This window comes from Ranitomeya imitator, chromosome 5 (genome assembly GCF_032444005.1).
Source record: "Ranitomeya imitator isolate aRanImi1 chromosome 5, aRanImi1.pri, whole genome shotgun sequence".
In the NCBI taxonomy this organism is placed as follows: Eukaryota; Metazoa; Chordata; class Amphibia; order Anura; family Dendrobatidae; genus Ranitomeya; species Ranitomeya imitator.
Genome location: NC_091286.1, coordinates 487,941,027 through 487,959,922, shown reverse-complemented (window position 1 = coordinate 487,959,922; position 18,896 = coordinate 487,941,027). Strand labels below are relative to the sequence as shown.

Here is an 18,896-nt window from a genome sequence, read left to right as displayed (position 1 = left end):
TTAGAATGATGGGGTAAAAGGAACTGGCTAAGGAGCTCAGAGACAGAATTGTGGCAAGGCACAGATCTGTCCACGGTTACAACAGAATATCTGCAGTACTCAATGGTCCTAAGAGCACAGTGGCCTCCATAACCTTTAAATGAAAGAAGTTTGGGATCACCAGACGTCTTCTAAGACCTGGTCGTCCAGTCAAACTGAGCAATTGTGGGAGAAGAGCCTTGGTGATAGAGGTAAATAAGAATCCCAAGATCACTGTGGCTGATCTCCAGAGATGCAGTAGGGAGATGGGAGAAAGTTCCACAAAGTCAACTATCACTGCAGCCCTCCAACAGTCAGGTCTTAATGGCAGAGTGGCCCAATGGAAGCCTCTCCTTAGTGCAAAACATATGAAAGCCTGCATAAAGTTTGCTAAAAAAAACACATGAAGGACTCCCAGGCGATGAGAAATAACATTCTCTGGTCTGATGAGACAAAAATAGACCTTTGGTGATAATTCTAAGCTCTATGTGTGGAGAAAACCAGGCACTGCTCAACACCTGCCCAATACAATCCCAACAATGAAACATTGTGGTGGCAGCATCATGCTATGGGGGTGTTTTTCACCTGCAGGGACAGGATGACTGGTTGTCATTGAAGGAAACATGAATGCAGCCAATTACAGAGCTATCCTGGATGAAAACCTCTTCCAGAGTGCTCTGGACCTCAGACTTGTCAGAAGGTTCACCTTCCAACAAGACAATGGCCTTAAGCGCACAGCTAAAATAACAAAGGAGTGGCTTCAGAACAACTCTGTGACCATTCTTGTCTGGCCCAGCCAGAACCCTGACCTAAACCAAATTGAGTATCTCTGGAGAGACCTGAAAATAGCTGTCCACCAAAGTTTACCATCCAACCTGACAGAACTGGAGAGGATTTGTAAGGAAGAATGGCAGAGGATCCCCAAATCCAGGTGTGAAAACGTGTTGCATCATTCCCAAGAAGACTCATGACTGTACTATCTCAAAAGGGTGCTTCTACTCAATACTGAGCAAAGGGTATAAATACTTATGACCATGTGATATTTTAGTTTTACTTTTTTAATAATTTTGCAAAAATTACTACATTTCTGTTTTTTTCAGTCAAGATGGGGTGCAGAGTGTACATTAATGAGAAAAAATGAACTTTTTTGAAATTACTAAATGGCAGCAATGAAACAAAGAGTGAAAAATTTAAAGGGCTAAGAATACTTTCCATACCCACTGCATTTGCACTATTTCTATTGCTTTCTTACAGCAGTATATATGTTTAGTTTAGGTATTTCTTTGTTTACCGATGTATAGTTAATGTCAGATGAAAATGCCAAGAGGAATTATTTATACTATGTATCCATTATAAGAAATTGTAAAAATGTATATACAGATGTAGCCAGAGTTATCATCGCTTACAATGCACCATCTTGATAACTTATAAAAAGGTTATTTCACTTAAGAGGATTTACATAACATTGCATAAGCAAATGACCATTGTCATGTTAGTTGCCGAATTATACTTTTTTGTGATGTGATAATCGAGTACTGTGCTATCTAAGTCAAGGTAACCTTTGCTAGCACTCTAATTCATCAAATATGTATTTGCATCATTAGCATTGAATATTATATACACTGATCAAAAAAATAAAGGGAATACTTAAACAACACAATGTCACTCCAAGTCATTCACATTTCTTTGAAATCAACATGTCCAGTTATGAAGCAACACCAATTGTTAATCACTTCTCCTGCTGTTGTGCAAATGGAACAGACAACTTGTAGAAATGATAGGCAATTAGCAAGACAAGACAATCCCTATGAAGATATGGTTCTGCAGGGGGTGACAACAGACGATTTCTGTGTTTTCATCCTTTTCAAGCTGTAAAGCTCTTAGTACTCAGGCATGTTTTTGTTCTTATAATTTAAAAATGTTTTTTTTCTTATTAAAAGCAATGTTATAACTCTACATAATTAAGCAGATGTTGGAACCCCTTTGATTTTCCTATGCTCGTTGCCCAGCTACCGGTTTGGAGTCTGCTCACCATATTCTTTTGATGGAGACCTCAATTGTCCTGCATCTGGTGAGTTTAATAATCACTCACCCCTTCCCCCCTTTATTCATTCATAGGTAGCCAAATGAACCCTGACTGCCATTAGGTATTGGCATGAGATCCTCAGATCCATGACAATGCTATACTTCATGTGGCTTTAGTGTGTCAGCAGTTCCTGCATAATGAAGGCATGCATGTTCCCCAGAACTAAATACAATCGATCACATCTGGGAAATTATGTTTCTCTCCAACCACCAACTCCACGTTACATCAAAGACTGTCCAGGAGATGATTGATGCTTTAATCCAAGTCTGGGAGAAGATCCCTAAGCAGATCATCTGCCGCCTCATCAGGTACATGCCCAGGCATTGTAGGGAGGTTATACAGTCACGTGGAGGCCACAGACACTACTGTGCATCATTTCCTCGTCTTGAGGCATTTACACTTATGTTGGATAAGCCTGTAATTTGATTTCCCACTTTGATTTTGAGTATCAGTTCAAATCCAGACCTCGATGAGATATTAATTTTGATTTACAATAATCATTTTTTATGTTTTACTGTTCTCAACGCATTCCACTATGTAATAAATAAAGATTTGTAACTGGAATATTTCATTCAAAGGTATCTAGGATGTGGTATTTTAGTGTTGCCTTTATTTTTTTGAGAAGTATATTTACATATTTCATTGTAATATGGACAATTCAATATATTTATAATTAAGATATTGTTTCCAGAGAATAAAAAGAAGATGATTTAAATTCACACAGCAAATCACATGTGCTTACGGAAGTTGCGCGGAATTCATACATAGTATAGACTCCATGATCAATCGAGTCTAAAAAGAAAGCACAGTACAATCAGTCTTTTACTATGGGCATGATAAATTCAACTGACAAATGAAAAAAATAAAAATTGTAAATCTCTGGCTTAGGTACAGGAAAAGTAATATCCCTCTCAGCAAAGGATTTAAGAAACACAATACACAAAATATAAAATACATATACATATTCATCAAAATAATATAATATATAGCCGATATAAGGCTTGCAATTTTCCTTTATAATTTTATAGTAATTCATTATGTTCATGTAAAGATTACAAGTGTGAATACTTACCAATACTTTTACCATCATCCCAGAAAAGATGTCCATAGGCATTCTCTTGGGCATCTAAGGCAACTAAAAGATTCATTGGCTGCAATCGACTGAAAAAGATAAATAGATAAAAAGTAAAGTCAAGGGTACTTAAAAAAAACTTTAATTATGGTGCCTAAAATGTATAATTTACTCCTTAGCATGATCAATAAAAAACACAGACGATTTGCCAAACTGAGGCTTAGAAATACGGTATATAAAGCAAGTACCACTAATAGTATCATACTTATAATTATTTATATTTTATCCATCTAGATGTTAGGCCGATATTAATCAATACATATTTATATACAATGCTCAACTTTAATGAGTGCACCTCCTTTGAAAAGCAAGATTTCACATAATATCTCTATAAACATGAACATATTTCCATAATTTTGACAAGACTGGGTTTCTTAAAACTTTTTTTTAACCCAGAACATAAAAAGGTAATAGCATATCTTTCATTGCAAAATTTTTAGATTTTCTCAAGTTAGTTTAATAATGAATACATCCTAGATCAAAAACTGCATCTAGTACACTTTATGACCTCCATGACTTTTAAAGACAGCACCAAGTCTCACTGTGTTCAGTGAAATACTGATTCAAATCTTACCTTTCTAAGAGGGTGCAGTATATATATATATATATATATATATATGTATATATATATATATATATACAGAAAGTAACGGTGACATGACTATGGGTGTATGGCACAAGATTAAGGCCTGCAGGCCATTAACAGAAGAGGCAGTTCTAGGAATAAGTATTGGAACAAAAATATGGAAAAGTCAAGTGTGAATATCTTCTACTATATCCTAACTAATCAAGTCTTATTGCCATACATTAATTTATAATACAATTTTAATATTCTAAATATTGGCCATTTTTACCTTTGGTTGGTATTCAAAGCAGGAGCTTGCTGTGGCAATATGTAGCCACCTCTGACATGAAGGTTAATGTGTTCTAATGGTGCTAGCAGAGTTTTCTTGGTACCAGTGTTTTCTACTTTAATACCCTTTAAAAGAACAGTGTCAGTTATTAACAAATCCTTTACCATACATATTGTTAATGATAAAAATTATAATAAAATGAAAAGATTAATTTTTGGAGTAAAATTTAAATGATTACTTTCTTAGATTTTCAACCCTTTCTCGATATTTGTTTTACATGTTTGACAAATGATGTCGGTGCATTGAACTGTCTCAGGATCTGCATTCAGGCACCCATTCAGTGGCTCCGTTAGGGATTACATTAAAACCTCCCTCAAAATTTGATTTGGGCGTATGTGCCAAGGGAGCAATAGACAATAATGGTGCTGGCAGAATGAACGTGCTCTCTGATGTGCATCATTTTCAGGGGGTGTATGCCTACAAGAGACAGACACCCCGATACAGTCTAATGAGTCTGAGTGTCCTCCTCCCGTAGGCGAACACTTCTGAAAATGATGCACATCAGAGCACATACTCACTCGGGTGGCACCATTATAGTCCAAATCCCATTTTCTCTGGAGTTCACATGTAAATCCCAACGGAGCCACTGAACGGTTGCCTGAACTCAGTGTGAAAGAATCCTAAGTAGTACAAATAGTGCAATTAGTTAATCTTCTGCAAAACACACTATGTTCCTGATCACACTATGGTCCTGATTAATTAAAGGCAGGAATTTCGTACATCAATTTTAAAGAAGATAACTCTGGACTAAGCTGTGGGTAGTTCATTAAGCGATGTGCTCATTTTGCTTAATTAGGCACATTTTACGACTGCTGAGTGCCGCTTACGGAAATGTTACTCAAGGCAGAAGTTGGAGTACAATTTTTGTTTAATTTTACACCACTTTCATGCCATAAATTATGACATATTTTCTACATGGGATTTGTCACTATGTTGTGCTTTGAAACATTGGTGGAGCTGTCCGGGACAGGCATAGAAATGCAAAAAAATTATAAATTGACATGAAAATTGCAGTAGACACTAATCTAGAAGTTGTACAAAAATGGAGATATTTCAAGATGCTTTATGCCAGAATCCTGACAAAATACCTTGGGAATACCTTGTCTCAGTGCATTGTATACAGTTGCTAGCTATTGATGAGCGAGTGTACTCATTGCTCGGGTTTTCCCGAGCACGCTCGGGTGACCTCCAAGTATTTGTTATTGCTCAGAGATATAGTTTTCATTGCCTCAGTTGCATGATTTATGGCTTCCAGATAAGCTAAATACATGTGGTAATTCCCTAACAAACAGGCATTCCTCACATGTATTCAGCGTATCTGGAAGCCGTAAATCATACAACTGAGGGGATGAAAACTATATCTCCAAGCAATAACAAATACTCGAAGGTCACCTGAGCAACGAGTACTCTCGCTCATCACTATTGCTAACTAACCAGGGTCGGCATGTAGGGTTCATGCATTCTGATTTTTTAAATGTAAAAACTGTTTCTTGATTGCTCTACTTCTAAGGAGCAAAATGTAGCAATGCTATTTTGCTCATGAGGCCCAAAGATATGTAGAAGTGTGCAAAATCGCTGTTGCCTCTATGTTACGCATCTCCATTACTACAAGAAAGCTTTTATGCATACAGTGAGAAACAATAAAAGAGCAAAAACCTATTTGTGATGTTGAAGTTTGTTTTCTTGATGTATAGATTGTGTGCTGGGTGTAAAGTAGAACATCGCCATGACAATATTTTCAACTCAATGGGACTTGATCTGGTTCCTGCTATTCGACAACAAAAGTGCTGCCATAAATTTTTTAGAGCTGCATTTAAGTTGCACAACTCCAACAACTTATGCACCTATTGATCCCCACAACATGATCAGATAGTGCCAATAGTATTCCATTGTAGCAGGTGTTAGGACTGGCGGAACGCACCAAGAAAGGTGATATAGATGCGTTCGCAGTCCGGGGTCCACCGTGCAGGTGAAAACCTGCTGCTAGTAAATACAGACTATATGGCGGTACACTAAAGTATATACACGTGGGTTCAACCTCACCCAGCGTGATGGGAGCAATCCCGTTGCATCACAGGATCGCGGTACCGCACCTAAAGCGCGAGCGAGTAGTCAGCGTACTTAACCCCAACTGGGATTGAAGTCCGATTAGACCCTCGCTGGCACTACACCACAACTGGGTGTGTAAGGAAACTAAGTTTAAATATATAAATGCACAGGACTGCGAGCAATGCCGCACAGACGGACGCCACCAACCACACTGGCTTGGGTATGGAAAGCGCAAGGCAAGCGCACGGCGCCGTACAGGCGGACACAGCAAGAGGACGCTGTAATGTGTGTATTGTGCAGATGATTAGTCGGGCGCTAGATAGCTACCAACATCCGCGAGCAGACAACAACTCTAGGGAGGGATATTTAGGAGCTTTCATCCATCGACATACATTCATCTACACACACACATATAACGTTATGAGACAATACTAGCGCATGGCCGTGCGGTCATGCGCAGTTTATATAGTTGCAGCACAGGAAGTGGCTACAGCACTTTTGCCCTTCCAAGACCTGCCAAGAGGACCAATGGAATGTGCTGCAGAGCCTGAGCACATGACCCTCGATCTCCAATGGGAGATCTTACCCTGGGCATGCTCAGTACGTGCAGACAAGGACTTAGTCCCAGAGAAGTCCGCTCGCTGCTGACCAGCACTAACTTTAATGGCAGAGACTGGAGAAGCAGCAGCAACTCTTCGCACAGAGTCAGACTGAGCGAGACGCTGGGATCGACGTCCCTGCTGAGCAGACTCCACTGCGGCTGGAGGAGAATGGGAGACCGCAGCGGAGACGGATCGAAATTCCCCCTGTGCAGCAGAGGAAACTCGACTCCTAACATTACCCCCCCTCCTAGGGCCCCCCCCTCCTTGGGCCTCGCTACGTTCGAAGGCAGCAATGAGCTGCGGAGCCCGAATGTGCTCAACAGGCTCCCAGGACCTGTCCTCGGGGCCATAACCCTTCCAGTCTACCAAATAAAATTTTTTACCACGCACCACCTTGCACCCCAAAATAGCGTTCACCTCATAATCGTCCGTAGACGAACCCGATGTCCCAGCAGATGACTCGGAAAACCGGGACATATACACGGGTTTCAAGAGGGACACATGAAAGGTGTCGGTGATACCCAGGCGTGGCGGAAGGGCCAAACGATAGACCACAGGATTAACCTGCTCGAGGACCTTGAATGGGCCCATGTAGCGAGGAGCAAATTTAGTGGACTCAACTCGCAGCCTGATGTTACGGGCGGAGAGCCACACCAAGTCGCCAGGAGCAAAGGTCGGAGCGGGACGCCGATGAGCATCGGCGGAGGACCTCATTCTCTCCTTAGAGGCCCGAATGGCATCCTGAGTGCGGTCCCAAATATCCCGTGCCTACACAGCCCAGTCTGTCACCCTGGAGTCGGCGGAAGACACGGGCATAGATACAGGTACCCGTGGATGCTGACCATAGTTGAGGAGGAATGGGGTTTGTCCAGTGGAGTCGGCTATGGCGTTGTTCAGTGCAAACTCTGCCCATGATAGCAAGGATGCCCAGTCATCCTGCCTGGCTGAAACAAAATGTCGCAGGTATGTGACCAAGGTCTGGTTGGCCCTCTCTACCAACCCATTCGTCTCGGGATGATAAGCGGAAGAGAGATTCAACTCAATACTGAGAAGACGACAGAGCTCTCTCCAGAACCGAGACGCAAACTGGGGACCCCGGTCACTGACAATTTTGTCTGGCATACCATGCAGGCAGAAGATATGTCTAATGAACAACGCTGCCAAGGCCCGTGCAGAAGGTAACCGCGGCAGCGGCACCAAATGCACCATTTTTGAGAAATGATCGGTGATGACCCAAATGATGGTACAGCCGCGAGACTTGGGCAAACCCACAACAAAGTCCATCCCGACCATCTCCCAGGGCCTATCTGCCACCGGCAAGGGATAGAGCAAACCAGCTGGCCTTTGATGCGGAGATTTATTTTTGGCGCAGGAGACACACGCCAGAACATAATCCCTGACATCCCGGACCATATGCGGCCACCAGTACGTCCTCGCCAGTAGCTCAGATGTCCTCTTTGTCCCAAAGTGTCCACCCACCCTGGACGAATGAGCCCAAGAGAGAACCTCCAGTCGCAAATTAATGGGCACAAAAGTCTTGCCCGGAGGCACAGACTCTAGCGAAACCGGCGCCACGGTTCTCAGGCTCTCGGAAGGGACAATAAGCCGAGGCTCCTCTTCCTCCTCCTCAGTTGACATAAGGGAGCAAGAGAGAGCGTCAGCACGGATATTATTCTCCCCGGCGAGATAATGAAGGGAAAAGTGGAACCGGGAGAAGAACAGAGACCATCTGGCCTGGCGAGAATTTAGCCGCTGAGCTGTCTGCAAATAGACCAAATTTTTGTGGTCCGTGTAAACTTGGAAGGGAAACCGCGCACCTTCCAGAAGGTGTCTCCACTCCGAAAAGGCCAACTTCATTGCTAGCAACTCCCTGTCCCCGATGGAGTAGTTCCTCTCCGCTGGCATGAAGGTCTTGGAGAAGAAGAAGCATGGATGCTTCCGACCTTGAGCATCCTTTTGGTAGAGGACTGCTCCAGCACCAACGGACGAGGCATCCACCTCCAGTAGGAATGGCTTATCCACATTGGGACGATGTAAGATGGGAGCGCTAGCAAAGTGGGACTTAATAGAAGTGAAGGCCTTGGAGACCTCTTCTGACCACAATTTGGGATTCGCTCCCTTCTTGGTGAGGGCTACCAAGGGAGCTACCAGAGTTGAGAAGTGGGGAATGAACTGGCGGTAATAGTTTATGAACCCCATAAAGCGCTGCACCGCTTTAAGAGAATGGGGCTCTTGCCAGTCCATCACAGCCTGTAGTTTGGCAGGATCCATAGCCAATCCCTGGGCGGAGATGATATAGCCCAGGAAAGGTAAGGACTCTTGCTCAAACACACACTTCTCCAACTTTGCGTAAAGAGAGTTTGCCCGTAGGAGGTCGAAGACTCTGCCAACATCTCTCCGGTGGGAGTCAATATCTGGAGAAAAAATGAGAATATCATCCAGATAGACTACTACCGAGGTGGAAAGCATATCCCGGAAGATGTCGTTGACAAAGTCTTGGAAAACGGCAGGTGCATTACAGAGCCCGAAGGGCATCACCAGATACTCATAGTGCCCATATCTGGTGTTAAATGCCGTTTTCCACTCGTCCCCCTCACGGATGCGAATCAGGTTATAAGCACCCCGCAGATCTAATTTAGTAAACACTCTAGCTCCCCGAAGCCTATCAAAAAGCTCAGATATCAACGGCAAAGGGTACTTGTTCTTAACTGTGATAGCATTAAGACCCCTGTAGTCTATGCATGGGCGTAGTTCTCCATTCTTCTTCTGCACGAAAAAGAACCCTGCCCCAGCAGGTGAAACTGACTTCCTGATGAACCCTCTTGCCAGATTCTCTTGTATGTACTGAGACATTGCCTCCGTTTCCGGGAGAGATAATGGATAGACTCGACCCCGGGGAGGCTCAGCACCAGGCAAGAGATCAATAGGACAGTCATAGGGGCGATGGGGCGGAAGAGTCTCCGCTGCCTTTTTGGAGAATACGTCTGCATAAGACCAATATTGCTTGGGGAGAGAGGAGAGATCTGCGGGTACCTCTGTAGTAGTAACCTGAACGCACTCTCGATGACACCTGTTCCCACAAGATTCACCCCATCCCAGAATTCTGCCTGAGGACCATTCGATGTGAGGAGAGTGGTACCGTAACCAAGGTATCCCCAAGAGAACCTCATCAATTCCCTCAGGAATGACAAGTAGAGATATAATCTCCTGATGAGATGGTGACATGGACAGAGTAAAAGGGATAGTTTGATGTGTAATCTGTGTGGGCAGTGTCGACCCATTCACCACTCGTACCGTTACTGGTTGAAATAGCATGACCAGAGGAATTGTGTGACGTTGGGCGAAGGCTGAAGACATAAAATTGCCCTCCGCCCCAAAATTCACGCAGAGTTCCACCGAGTGAGAGGATGAGCCCAATTTTATTGTCCCCTTAAAGGACAATTTGGAGGCAAACGTCGCCGTGTCTAGTGCACCTCCACCAACTACCACTAGACGCTGACGTTTCCTCGACCGCTGGAGACATCTGGAGGCAAGATGTCCAGACTGTTGGCAAAGATGACAAATCTGGAGTGCACGAGCGGTCCGGGACTTAGATCCTGCTCGAGACTCTACCACAGGCTCATGGGGCTCAGGAGCCTGGTCTGGAGATTCCAAAGGTTTGGCGAAGGTGGGAGCCAGCCGAAACCTCTGCCTACACCGGGCTCGCTCTAACCTCCGCTCGTGAAAACGGAGATCAATACGAGTGGATAGAGCAATTAATTCCTCCAGTGTGGCGGGAATCTCCCTAGTGGCCAGGGCGTCCTTAACGTGGTCAGCCAGCCCCCTCCAAAATATTGGAATGAGGGCTTTATCTGACCACTCCAGCTCAGATGCTAAGGTGCGGAAGTGGACGGCAAAATGACTGACCAAGGACGAGCCCTGAGTCAATGCCAACAATTGCAGCGCCGTATCATGGGTGACACGAGGTCCTAAAAAGACCTGTTTCAGAGTGCTCAGAAACAACGGAGCACTCTGTACCACATGATCGCTACGCTCCCATAGCGGCGTAGCCCACTGCAACGCTCTGTCCGACAGAAGAGACACTATAAATCCCACCTTAGCCCGCTCTGTAGGGAAACGAGAAGCCAGAAGCTCGAGATGGATAGAGCACTGACTCACGAAACCCCTACAAGACTTACTGTCACCAGAAAATTTCTCTGGAAGCGGGAGGCGAGTTAGAGTCGGGACAGGAGCAGCAGTGGACAAGGTGGCTGCAGCAACACTAGCAGCCTGAACAGCGACAGCAGTGACATCCACAGCTGAAGTTGAACGCTCAAGAGCCGCCAACCTTCCCTCCAGCTGCTGGATGTACCGCTGTGAACGCTGATCGTCCATCATTTACTAGCCAGACCCTGGCGCTAGTATTCTGTTAGGACTGGCGGAACGCACCAAGAAAGGTGATATAGATGCGTTTGCAGTCCGGGGTCCACCGTGCAGGTGAAAACCTGCTGCTAGTAAATACAGACTATATGGCGGTACACTAAAGTATATACACGTGGGTTCAACCTCACCCAGCGTGAAGGAAGCAATCCCGTTGCGTCACAGGATCGCGGTACCGCACCTAAAGCGCGAGCGAGTAGTCAGCGTACTTAACCCCAACTGGGATTGAAGTCCGATTAGACCCTCGCTGGCACTACACCACAACTGGGTGTGTAAGGAAACTAAGTTTAAATATATAAATGCACAGGACTGCGAGCAATGCCGCACAGACGGACGCCACCAACCACACTGGCTTGGGTATGGAAAGCGCAAGGCAAGCGCACGGCGCCGTACAGGCGGACACAGCAAGAGGACGCTGTAATGTGTGTATCGTGCAGATGACTAGTCAGGCGCTAGATAGCTACCAACATCCGCGAGCAGACAACAACTCTAGGGAGGGATATTTAGGAGCTTTCATCCATCGACATACATTCATCTACACACACACATATAACGTTATGAGACAATACTAGCGCATGGCCGTGCGGTCATGCGCAGTTTATATAGTTGCAGCACAGGAAGTGGCTACAGCACTTTTGCCCTTCCAAGACCTGCCAAGAGGACCAATGGAATGTGCTGCAGAGCCTGAGCACATGACCCTCGATCTCCAACGGGAGATCTTACCCTGGGCATGCTCAGTACATGCAGACAAGGACTTAGTCCCAGAGAAGTCCGCTCGCTGCTGACCAGCACTGACTTTAATGGCAGAGACTGGAGAAGCAGCAGCAACTCTTCGCACAGAGTCAGACTGAGCGAGACGCTGGGATCGATGTCCCTGCTGAGCAGACTCCACTGCGGCTGGAGGAGAATGGGAGACCGCAGCGGAGATGGATCAAGATTCCCCCTGTGCAGCAGAGGAAACTCGACTCCTAACAGCAGGCATCCTACTTAAGGCTCCACTATTGCCGTCATCTTTTTACTGCTGTGAAGCCCAAAGGAGATTGCAAATTTCAATGTATATTTCAAAATTTCAACATTGCATTACATAGTATAAGTGATCTAATCAATAAGTGCAATGAAAAGTATTCAAAACGCATGTACACCAAAATGATACCACTATAAATATGAGCTCACCACCCCCACAAGCCCTCACACTGCCCCATCAAAGGAAAAATAAAAAGTTACAAGCTTCAGAAAAATGATGACAAAAATATTTTTGTTTTCAGAAAGCTAATAATTATATATTAGCCAATAAAACATAAAATCAACTAGAAAAGTTTAAATTTCCCATAATCATACTGACCTGAAGAATTAGTTTGCCAGGTCATTTCTACCACACAATGAATGTCGTAAAAACAAACCCCCCCAAAATGATGAAATTGCGTTTTCTTCACCTTTTAGATTTTAGTTAAGAATTATGTCAATCAAAACTCCAAATGATCACAGGATATACAATCTTTTAAACAGCTATGTTGATGGAATAGCAAAAAATATTGTCTCTTGTAAGGCAGGAATCTGTTTTGCTAAATCATAAAGTTTGTCCCATAAGCATTATGCTATGGCTCGTACAGCAGCTAAGCACTATTCAGTTAAATAGAGATAAGACACAGATAAGATACAAAAATCAAAGTTGCTCTTTTTCTAGACCAAAAATTTCCATATTTTTATCATGCATTCCTTTTAACAGCTACAACCAATAAATATATTAAAGCCAAAGCACTTACTGTGTGATAGTCATACCAAACTGTGTTTGGGAAGTAGACGTCAACAGTTCTGGCGTTCTACAATTAAGCAAAAACGGATAACTGATAAGTGAAGAAGACTAATAAATAATAATGCTATTAGACCTATAGATGTAATCATCGGACACAATGGGCATATCTATAATACTGTGCAATTATTACACAGCGCAAATGTAGACTAGAAATTCTCGAAATGCATCAAATTTATCAAATAGCTCATGCTGTTTGATAAATCTATCTCATTCTAAGACTGTCCAGTCTATAATTATGCCAGCTACAAGGTGACTTACTTTTAGCCAGAAATTTGAGCCAAATATTGTCACAATATTTTGCCACATCTGGTTTCAACTGTAGGTGCAGGGGTAGCAGTTGCACCAGGGCCCCAAAGTCAAAAATACCAATACTATAAATGACCTGTGATATCTAGAGGGCATGTTAGAACGTTTCCATTCATTTAGAATCATGGCCCTTTTTGTATGGAGATAAGCACTCACAGTGGATGAGTTCTGAAGTGAGAATGGGCAAGAGAGCCCAGTGAATATTTGAATAAGTTCTTGTAGATTTCAAGGTTCAGAAGGACCTGGAATATAAAATCTGCTGTTCCAATAACTGAACTGTTAGAGTATGGAAGGTAAAAAGAGATGATCCTTATGAATAATTTAATTTTTACTTACTTCCCTAAGTACAGGGCTGATCATAAATGCTGCTCCCCATAGGAACTGTTCATAAATATCCCATGTTATGTTATCTGCAATGAATCTTGAAAAGTTGAACAAACAGATGCAATTATTATGTATTTTGCTACAAAAACTTAGCAATATATTGCGTAAAAGATACTCTGTATAAAGAAGGCACATCCAATAATCAAATTAAATCTATAGAACAGAAATAAAGTTTATTTAAATCTATTCAAAATTACTGTATATAGTAGGAAACATAACTAAAACCAACAAAAACACCCAGAAATGCATAAAGTACTAGTAAGGTCAAGCACCCACAACATGGATTTCAGTAATAAGGGCGTTATGTATAACTATTCTATTAAAAAATAATACTATACGCTAATGTAACCAAGCATACAGTGTAATAAATGATCCAAACCTAGATAAAAACACATGGAACAAACAGTTAAGAAAAATCCTTTATGTGCTAAAATAACCAAATAGTATGAAGTATAAATAACTATCAAATATCGCAGAGCAGTTATAAAGGACCATGTGTGAAATGAAATCTCCACACGTATCTTCGGAAAAATAGCCTTCTAGGTGTCAATTAATTTTGATAAGTTGGTAAAAAAGGTGTGATTATTCCCCAAGACAGTCAGTTTACAATTTTGTATACTTTTAAATAATGTTTCTTATTGTTACTATATTGCTCAGATTTCATCCTACTGATTATAGTGGCACTCTAGCTATATGTTTTGTGGTGTCTGCCTTGGTATTCTTTGCTAGTTTTACTACAGAAACATGATTCAGAAAAATAATAACTAGAACTGGAAATGTCTGGTTAATAAATCAATAATGTAACAGTGGGGAAAAACTTAAATTGCCCCAATTATTGCAAAAAAATAATAAGTAACGCAAAAAATAAAATCTTTAATATCTTTGAATGTAAAAGATAATTGCCTGCTATTCGTAATCAGTCCAGCTTTACACATACAAATATTATGGTCCGTACATGTACTGTGGTTTATGGACCTGCATCAGGTTTTTGACCTAGATTAAAAGCCTAAGTAGACCCTAGTCAAGAAATTGTAGTTTGTACATGGACCATGAAATGCAGACTTGTCCAGTGGCTTTAAAATGCTACCTAGATCTTTCAGATACTGAAAGATTTAAAGGGACTCTGCACCTGATTTTGGCGGGCCCTGTGTTTGGTCCAATGGGCGGTGTTTTCTGTTGTTTCATTGACCCTTCCTTTCCCGCTGGCCGCACTATTTTCTTGAATGTGAGTGGGTTTCCTCCATAGTACACGCGTGCGCAAGGCAATCTTGCCTTGCGCACAGGCAGTACGCTTTGCCCAACTGCGGGCAAAGCCGAAAAGCATTAGTGCGCATGTGCTGCCGCACTATATCCCAGAAGTATTTTGCTGTGTACCAGGTCATAGTGCGACGGTGCCTGAGCACTAATGCTTTTTGGCTTTGCCCGCAGTTGGGCAAAGCATACTGTGCGTGCGCAAGGCAAGATTGCCTTGCACACGCGTGTACTAAAGAGGAAACCAACTCACATTCAAGAAAATAGTGCGGCCAGCAGGAAAGGAAGGGGTCAATGAAACCACAGAAAACATCGCCCATCGGACCGAACACAGGGCCTGCTAAAATCAAGTGACAGGTTCCCTTTAAAGGAAATCTTTTTATGTAGATAATTCAATATAACATTTGTAAAAAGTTTGAATGCATGAAATCCATAAAATGAAGCTACGTACTCATGGAGGAGTGGTCTTACTACAGTGGAACCTGTTGTATGAGCATCAAATAGCAAGGTGTACAAGTATGGCAGAAGTGTATATCGAATATTCAGGACATCCCTTGATAAAACTTCAAATGTTGAATTAAAGCTGACTGGATCTTGTTTCTGAAATAAAATAATATTTTATTAATGCAATTACAATTGTTACCAACCTAATTGTGTCTTCTGCATGGATGCCCTTACTATTAATAGTTTGTTCCTCATTAGTTACTAATTGAGATACATATGAATTTCTTAGCATAAAATAATGTAGGTAATGTGCTAACATTTCAGCAAAAGCAGAGTTAAATTTCAAAAAAGCATAAGAAACTTGAGTAAAACAATTACATAAAGAAACCTACAAATACAGTATATGTACAGTATATAGTGGATGCTTTCCTGAAACGGAAAGTACTTGCAAGCAGCATAATACAAAGAATAGCAGGTTTACCCAGAACCCTTTGCAGTAGGCGGAGCTATGCAAATCATCTCTTTCCACCCCTGTCTAATCCACAGCGCTTGGAACCGCCAAGCGTGCAATGCTGCGGATTAGTTTCTAAATTTACTCCATACAGCCAACCAATTCCAGCACTGTGCTGATGAGGGCCTAAAGCCCGAAACACGTGTCCACAGGTAGGAATTGGTTGGCTGTGTAAATTTAGAAACTAATCCGCAGCATTGCATGCTTGGCGGTTCCAAGCGCTGTGGATTAGACAGGGGTGGAAAGAGATGATTTGCATAGCTCTGCCTACTGCAAAGGGTTCTGGGTAAACCTGCTATTCTTTGTATTATGCTGCTTGCAAGTACTTTCCGTTTCAGGAAAGCATCCACTATGTATTTCCTGTAAGTAGAGGGCTTTTCGGTCTCTTTCGTCCCGCTACATTTAGCCCAACTTGGGTCTCTCCCTAAGGTGGCTAGCATATATGTATGTACAGTATAAACGCTGACATTTTTCAGACCAACATAATCCAACATTTCAAAAAAAAGTAAAGTTTGCTTAGTAAAGTACCATCCATCCTTTTCCATTGTGATTTCTTGAAAATGGGTAAAAAGCTCCCAGTTGCATCCATCGGGCACATAATTCATATGTAGTGTCTTGAAAAAATCCGCAAATGTCCGCTCCAGTCTATATACACATATTAAAAGGGGAATAGAAACATTTTAGTAAGGTTATATGTAGCATTTCATAATAAATACATAAATACATTATATTTTATAAAATATCAAAGATTTGAAGGGCTACCGGACCAGTTGTATCACTAGGCAGATAAAGCCCATGCCTTGTGGTAGTCATGTAAGAACAGTCTCCAGTTTCTCAAGGTTAGGGCTGGATGAAAGTCCATAAATCTGGTGCAGTATTTCCCTTAGTTTATTTTTTTTTAAAAAGGGCATGATTGTCATAATCCTTTCTTAGCAGTAGAAGTACTCTCAATCCATTCATCATACAATGGATCCCAAGTTTGATCCCACTAACTTAGACTCTAACACATATGTGATCAGAGAGCTCTTGAGCTGTCGATCCAGCAATGACTCAGTATGCATTGTGCATCTAAAACTCTGAAATAAGTCTATATAATAAAAATACTAGTAATTCTTTCAATATATTCAACATCATTTCAGCTCTGCAGTTCAAACTGAAAAGTCCAAGGCTACAAAAATGTAAAAATATATATCTTTTAAATAGCTACAATACTACAATACCTGCTCTGAGCAATCACGATTGAAGCAAAGACACCCATGCAAATCATACTATTTTAAAGCTCATTCAGCCATTATTGTGTTATTTAAAATAACTAAATAAATAATTCATAGGTTTTAGTTATATGTATCCTCCCTCTTAAAGTCTACCCCCTTTTATTTCTTCACTCTGATATAGAACAACGTGTTGTGCATTTATTATAAGTGTCAGTCCAGTGGAGTAAGGTTTGCGTTTGCTTCCTGGTCACTTCCCACCTGTTCGGACCTCCTCACTGATGACCAGTTGCTGAATCTGAATTGGAAGTATAGGTATCTAAAAGACAAGATTCCTAACATTTACTCTCTTTTATAAGGTGAAAATACTTTAAAGTACTTACATACGAAATACCAAAAAGGCTAAAATCCAACATGCCTAAAAAAAATACAAATACATAATTATAAATAAATACTTATTGTCTGTGCATTTTTTACTGGTTTCAAATTAATGAAATTTTAATGTCCTGTTCTTGAAATTGGAGTTGTCAGTTGCATAAGAGACATCTGTAGCAAAATCCAAACTGAAGTTGGAAATCTCTTAACACCTCACAATCCCGCGACAGAAGAGGCCAACAGCTTCTGTGATAGCGCGGCACAGATGTTGTAGCCCCTAACCCCTTCTCTTGTAGAACATTATAACTCTCTGTCTGCTTCCATCCATTTGTCTGAAAAAAGGAGACATCATGTTCATGTTCTTGCACAAATTGAAATAGGAATACGTTTAGCCTGAGCTATTTAATACTTAAAGCTATTTAATATTTCATATTTTTATATTATTAAATATTTAGCAATATTTATATCTCCTGAAGTTAATCTGATGTTTTAGAATCCTACAGATATAATAGAGGATGAGCTTTTACTCTAGATATACAGATATTATATGTAATATACAGATATTAGCCACTTTTCTGAAAGATTTAAGCCTTGCTTTTATGACACGGACTGTAGCTTGTCAGAATGGCTGACTTGAAATATTTCTTACTGGGCACCATGGTATGACATAAAAATCAAATATCCTTATAAAATGGGAGACAAGAGATGCTCAATTTACAAGATCTGAAATAATTTTTTTATTTATTTTAATCAGTCGTAAAAACAATATTCTATTTTGTCCATATCATTATTTTAATGGAGATTATGCAGCTGTACTACTTAGTTGGCTTTCCAGTCTCACAATTTTATAGAAAATATGTTCAAATTAATGGGCAGCCTTTTGTTGTTATTTTAGTAGGATTCCTTTTTTGGCTAACTTTTGAAGTTGCCCAGCATAAAATACCAAATGTTTTGAAATCAGGGTAAACAAGCGGTAATTAGGATGATGAACTGATTTCCTGGAGGCTGTTATCTATAAGATATATGGTTTAAAATATCAAAAAAGTGCAAGACTATGATAGTAATGTAATCGTCATTCCAGAAAAAAGAGTTATTATAATTTATAGTAAAATATATTCCTCAATATAGAAATTGCAATACCAAATAGTTGCTCTTAATAATTGTCTGAGGAATTTTCTGCCAGAATGGATTAATTTGGGCACACAAATCATCAAGATCCACTACTGTCAGCTCCTACTGCAACTGCAACCAATTCTAGATGTGCTTGATGATAGATGACTCCAGGGACACTGCAGACTATGTTGTTAATGTATCTAGAATGAAGACTGGCACAATCGAGTTATCGTACATTATGCTACCTCCAAGGCAACTGTTTATGTCA

The 18,896-nt window shown here is 41.4% G+C and overlaps 1 protein-coding gene across 2 annotated transcripts in view; it reads right to left on the bottom strand.

Annotated features, from left to right (window-relative positions):
• Positions 1–18,896, bottom strand: part of SI (sucrase-isomaltase) — a 427,600-nt gene that overhangs the window by 170,730 nt on the left and 237,974 nt on the right. For both annotated transcript variants that reach the window (XM_069727394.1, XM_069727395.1), the window contains 8 exons: positions 17,524–17,558; positions 16,458–16,574; positions 15,426–15,574; positions 13,676–13,760; positions 12,984–13,040; positions 4,091–4,215; positions 3,177–3,265; positions 2,847–2,896 (listed from right to left, as the gene is read on the bottom strand). In XM_069727394.1, the coding sequence (XP_069583495.1) occupies positions 2,847–2,896; positions 3,177–3,265; positions 4,091–4,215; positions 12,984–13,040; positions 13,676–13,760; positions 15,426–15,574; positions 16,458–16,574; positions 17,524–17,558 (707 nt within the window). The remainder of the gene's footprint in view (positions 1–2,846; positions 2,897–3,176; positions 3,266–4,090; positions 4,216–12,983; positions 13,041–13,675; positions 13,761–15,425; positions 15,575–16,457; positions 16,575–17,523; positions 17,559–18,896) is intronic.